The sequence below is a fragment of the Nerophis lumbriciformis genome, linkage group LG38 (assembly GCF_033978685.3).
Source record: "Nerophis lumbriciformis linkage group LG38, RoL_Nlum_v2.1, whole genome shotgun sequence".
Taxonomy (NCBI): Eukaryota; Metazoa; Chordata; class Actinopteri; order Syngnathiformes; family Syngnathidae; genus Nerophis; species Nerophis lumbriciformis.
In genome coordinates, this window is record NC_084585.2 from 14,848,697 (window position 1) to 14,854,689 (window position 5,993).

Sequence of the window (5,993 nt, forward strand, 5' to 3'; positions counted from 1 at the left end):
CATGTACATATTCACCCAACATAAATATGAAGTAGGCATTAAGGGTGTACCGATACAACTTTTTCACTTCCGATACAATACCCATGTTGGAGCCTTGAACATTAACTGTATTGATCCGATGCGATAACAGCAGGAATCAAACATAAATGTATTATTTTGTTGTTTGGAATGTTAGAAAAGTTTTGATCAGGTGAAATTAGTCAAACAGAAAACAATGGTCGTTATTAAACACTCTAACTCTTGTTGCCTCAGACCAGTCTTCCTGTCAGGGAATAAAACACACTGGTAAATCCCAAGTTCTTTCGCATGACATAAATGTTGAGTAAGAAGGACCATCAAGACAAAATAAATAAATAATAAATGATAAATGGGTTATACTTGTATAGCGCTTTTCTACCTTCAAGGTACTCAAAGCGCTTTGACAGTATTTCCACATTCACCCATTCACACACACATTCACACACTGATGGCGGGAGCTGCCATGCAAGGCGCTAACCAGCAGCCATCAGAAGCAAGGGGTGAAGTGTCTTGCCCAAGGACACAACGGACGTGACTAGGATGGTAGAAGGTGGGGATTGAACCCCAGTAACCAGCAACCCTCCGATTGCTGGCACGGCCACTCTACCAACTTCGCCAAGTTTTACTGAAGCTTTAGGAGACCAGTCTCACAGTGCGTTAATAGCGGAATCAAGAAGCGGTCTAAAGTCAAACAGAAAGAGTCAGCTTATGTAGAGCGAAAACAGCCCCTCCTGCCCACAAAGGAAAACAGTCTTTTTGTTCGAAACAGATAAGATAAAAAGGGAGTACATTATACTCCCAACATTCCAGCGCCTTCAAGGTAAGGCACAGTGTTTACTAGTGGACATAAGATACAAGCACAAAGTGTACACCAAGACCAAGACCCTCCACGCCAAGACCCTCCACGCCAAGTGCCGCCAGTCGCAGCTCCACGACGCCAAGTGCCGCCAGTCGCAGCTCCACGACGCCAAGTGCCGCCAGTCGCAGCTCCACGACGCCAAGTGCCGCCAGTCGCAGCTCCACGACGCCAAGTGCCGCCAGTCGCAGCTTCACGACGCCAAGTTCCGCCAGTCGCAGCTTCACGACGCCAAGTGCCGCCAGTCGCAGCTTCACGACGCCAAGTGCCGCCAGTCGCAGCTTCACGACGCCAAGACCCGCCATGCCAAGACCAAGACCAAGACCCGCCATGCCAAGACCAAGACCTGCCATGCCAAGACCAAGACCCGCCATGCCAAGACCAAGACCCGCCATGCCAAGACCAAGACCAAGACCCGCCATGCCAAGACCAAGACCAAGACCCACCATGCCAAGACCTAGACCAAGACCAAGACCCGCCATGCCAAGACCTAGACCAAGACCAAGACCCGCCATGCCAAGACCAAGACCCGCCATGCCAAGACCAAGACCCGCCATGCCAAGACCAAGACCCACGCCAAGACCAAGACCTATACCAAGACCCACGCCGAGCTTCGCCGCCTGACGCGCCACGCCGAGCTTCGCCGCCTGACGCGCCACGCCGAGCTTCGCCGCCTGACTCACCACGCCAAGCCACGCCTGCCACGATGACGACGCGCCTGCCTCCTCGTCGGCCACGGATATGGCCGCTACCTGGTCGCCCGCCACGCCAAGTGCGCCCACCTCCCAGTCGGCCACGAATGTGGCCATTCCCTGGGCGCCCGCCTCGCCTGCTGCAGCGGCGGTCCACTCGCCGCCGCCACCTAACTCTGCCCCGGTGGATACGGGGACACGTGGCCTGGCGACCCACCGCCATGTCCCCCTCTCCCCCTTCCCATGACTCTTGTTGATATTTTCTGTTTTTGGACATCTGGGATCTGTCCGTAAGGGAGGGATTCTGTCATGTCTGTGTGATCATGTTTTGTTTTAGTAATGTTCGGTTTAAATTTTGGACTTTTTGTGCACTTTTGTTTTGTTTTGTCACCATAGCAACCATTAGTTTCACCTGTCACGTCACGCTCCTGTTCCACGTTTGGACTCATTGTGCACTCTTGTCACCATAGCAACCATTAGTTTTCACCTGTCACGTCACGCACCTGTTTCACGTTTCGAGTCACGCACCTGCTTTCACTAATCATGTCCATAGTATTTAAGTTCATTCATTTTCTGTTGTTCGTCCTGACGACATCACCACATTTATGCTCCTGCACACTCTCCACACCCTGATGACCCTTGCTACTCTTTTTTTCATGCCGGTTCCATGCCAAGTAAGTTTTTGTTTGTTAAGCCACAGTTAGTGTTTTGTTTAATTGTTCATAGTTTCTGCCAATGTGCAAGTTTTGTGTTTAAAGTCTAGTTTTATTCTCCGCCACTGTGCGCGCTTTTTGTTTATTCCTTTTTTGATTGTTTAAAATAAATCATGTACCCACCTTCAAGCCTTGACCAGTCCAGTTCATTTGCACCACGGGAGAACAAACCAAGCCAAAGTCCAAGTCTTGACATACACATGGGAAAATATTAGCTGATTCAAACATGACAATGAAAAAAGAAATAACTCTTAAAAATATATGCATTCTCCACACTCTTTTATTATTAACAGTATGGAATGGATTTATGCTGTTTACAAGTATTTTGAAGTGAAGTGGGAATATGTTTTTTGATGACGTCTAGTGGCCACAAAGTTCACGAAGTAGAGCCAAAGATATCCATCCATTCATCTATTTTCTACCGCTTGTCCCCCTTGGGGTGGCGAGGTGTGCTGTAGCCTATTCCAGCTGCATTTGGGGGGAGGGCCGTGTACACCCTGGACAAGTCGCCACCTCATGGCAGGGCCAACACAGATAGACAGACAACATTCACACTCACTTTCAAATTTTGTGTTGCCAATCATCCCCCGGTGCATGTCTTTGGAGGTGGGAGGAAGCCGGAGTACCTGGAGGGAACCCACGCAGTCACGGGGAGAACATGCAAACTCCACACAGAAAGACCCCGAGCCTGGGGATCGAACCCAGGACCTTTGTTTTGTGAGGCACATGCACTAACCCCTGTTCCACCATGTTGCCCGAGCCCAAGACATATGGAGCTAAAACACACCCAGTAAGATTTGTGCTATTGGAGAAAACAAAAGACATTATGGAAAGAGTTGCATTGGCACTGAAACAAACAAATAAATAGAAACATTGAAAAAATTTAATATTTTTGGTGCCTAGCTATTTTTTTGTATCATGACATGTTTTTCGTTGCAGATATTCATATTTTTGTACACTGTTATTGTTTTGGTGTGTTTCACAGGTTTTTTTTCTCAACTTTTCCTTTTTCACATTCGCTTCTCTTTTTTAAAGGGGAACTGCACGTTCTTTTTGGAATTTTGTTCACAATCATTATGGAAGACATGATGACGGATGGATTTTATTTTTAATGCATTCTAAATATTAAATAAATTCCATAAAAAGTCCGCTTACAATGGAGCCTATGGGAGCTGTTCAATTGTACCTATAGAGCCCCTAAAACACCTCTACTGTAGTTTTATATAGATTATGAAAGTCTATATGTAATGTAGTAACAGGCACATTTATAATAACATTTCATCTTTACCTATTTTGATCATTTTAAGTATGCGCGGCACATTATTTTGTTTGCTTTTTTTTTCTTCATCACTGATTTCTGCTCACTGCAGATTTTATGAGAGCCAACAAAGATAATAAAACGTCACTTACTGTGCAAGATCTGCTGTCATTAGGATGCTGACTGCTAGGATGTTCATATATTCCCATTGAGATGAAAAATGTCTCATAATACTCGTGAAGAAACGGAGTGAGGGTGGGGGGACAAGCACTTTTCGTGTCGTTCTCGCCAGTTCCAGGTCTTAAATGGCTGTCAAAGTGTCCCAACTTGTCGAATTAAATCTTCACCCATTTACTTTTTAGGTGAGATGCATGATTTATGATCCACAATAAACTTACAGGGAGCAAGGAAGCGAAGAAGCAGCAGAACACTTGATGATGTAAACATAGGGACACCGAAAGTGATCACGTCGCCGCTCAAAATAGTTTGTCTGTGTTAGCGCTTATAATAACAATATCATTAATATTCAAGTCACAAAATGTAAATGGAGTTTACACTTTTTGCACTTTTTGAATGGTTATTTATCGGATTTTATGGGCGGAATAGTGGATCTCCAATTGTCTCCAATCTCCACTGTAAGCGGACTTTTATTTAAAATTTAGAATGCATTGAAAAAAAAATCCTTCATCATGTCTGTTGTAATGTTAATGTGCCCTTTTTGTTCAGGCAGCACCGTGACTGCCACTAGGGGTTCAGGCGGGGTCCTAGGCAACGGGGCCAGTGGTGTTTTGACAGCAGTAGAGCGAACGGCTGTGTATAATGTATCTATGTGCTGGGCTTCATTAAAAGTTTGAGTTGAGCATTATAAGGAGTAAGTCACTTTACTACATTGGCGACAAGGATAAATAAAGACTTTAATGGCGTTGTTTGGAAATTTCACGGAGTTTGACCAAGCTACGGATGATTGGCAACAGTATGCTGAACGACTGGACTTTTACTTCGTGGCTAACAAAATCACAGACGAAGGACAACAGAAGGCAATTTTTTCTGAGTTCGTGTGGGGCCAAAGTATATGCAGTGTTGTGGGATTTGTGCCAGCCCGGTAAGCCGGCGGATACAGACATGACATTGACGGAGATGCTTCAGAAATTTACGGATCACTTTGCGCCAAAACCCAGTTTGATTGTAGAACGATTCAAATTTCATTCCAAATTGAGACAACAAGGTCAGTCTGTTTCTTCGTTTGTTGCGGAGTTAAGGAGGCTCACGGAACATTGCAAATTTGGAACTACATTAGATGACATGCTTAGAGACAGACTAGTGTGTGGTATCAACGAGGATCGCATCCAACGTTGTTTGTTGTCTGAGCATGATGAAAAATTGACTCTGGCACAGGCCATTGACTTGCCCACATCGATGGAAACAGCATCCAAGGACCTGGCGGACTTGCAACTAACTGGGGCAGATGGAACGGTCCACAAAGTCCAGCCAGGAGCAGATCGGCGCGTCCCACTGATTGGCTGTTTCAGGTGCGGTGGTAGTCATGGGCCGACAGACTGCCGGTTCATTGTTGCAGTTTGCCACAATTGCCACAAGAGGGGGAACTTGGCCAGAAAATGTCGTAGTGCCAGGCAGATAAGGAAACCTGAAGGACCAACATGAGGTGCGACTTACAGGTTGGGAAATGAGACCGAACATGTAGAAAATGCACACACACTCTTTAGCCTGACTATGGAGGAGAAAGTGGATCCATACAAAGAGCACATACAAATAAATGGACATGACGTTGAATTTGAAATTGACACTGGAGCAGTCATGACGATAATTACTGAGGACACGTACCAAAAGATGGGGGGAGAAAGACTCCAACACACACATGTGAAACTATACACCTACACCAAAGACAAGGTGGGAGTGTTAGGGAAACTGCATGCGCAAGTCAGTTACAGAGGGCAGGCTAAACAATTACCATTACTGGTGGTAAAGGGAGAGGGCCCAAATCTCATGGGCAGAAATTGGCTGAAGGCAATTAAAATAGATTGTAGCACTGTATTTAGCCTGAGGTTAAGTATGCAGCAGGACTTAGATTAGCTACTCACGAGACATGAGGATGTTTTTAAGAAGGAACTGGGCACGTTAGTACCAGTACACAAGATTGCCGTATGGAGTGTCTTCGGCACCAGGTATCTTCCAGCGCACAATGGATGGTCTATTGCAAGGACTGCCTCAAGTAGTGGTCAGAGTGGACGACATCTTAGTGACAGGGAAGGAGGATGCTAGCCACTTAAAAAATCTCAGAGCGGTGCTTGAGAGAATTGCAGCTGCAGGCCTTCGCTTGCGACGACAAAAATGTGTGTTCATGGCACCCGAGGTAGTGTATCTCGGTTACAAAATCAACTGCAATGGCATCCATCCAGTGGCGGACAAGGTTGAAGCCATTGTAAATGCTCCTCAGC

The 5,993-nt window shown here is 46.0% G+C and overlaps 1 protein-coding gene across 1 annotated transcript; it reads right to left on the minus strand.

Moving 5' to 3' along the window:
• Window positions 1-719: 719 nt before the first annotated feature.
• Window positions 720-5,082, minus strand: LOC133578122 (uncharacterized). Its single transcript, XM_072912631.1, has 4 exons — window positions 4,995-5,082; window positions 1,311-1,742; window positions 1,072-1,220; window positions 720-749 (listed from the first exon to the last, which is right to left on the minus strand). Exons 1-4 carry the CDS (start codon window positions 5,080-5,082, stop codon window positions 720-722), a joined length of 699 nt encoding a protein of 232 aa, XP_072768732.1.
• Window positions 5,083-5,993: the final 911 nt, after the last annotated feature.

Bases quoted from the DNA above. Each gene is read 5' to 3' on its own strand.
- LOC133578122 (XM_072912631.1), bottom strand. From the start codon at position 5,082: ATGACTACCACCGCACCTGAAACAGCCAATCAGTGGGACGCGCCGATC. The intron at 1,221-1,310 runs GTCTTGGTCTTG...TTGGCATGGCAG, and splicing joins TCTTGGCATGGTGGGTCTTG to GTCTTGGTCTTGGCATGGCG. The intron at 750-1,071 runs GTGAAGCTGCGA...CTTTGTGGGCAG, and splicing joins GACTGGCGGAACTTGGCGTC to GAGGGGCTGTTTTCGCTCTA.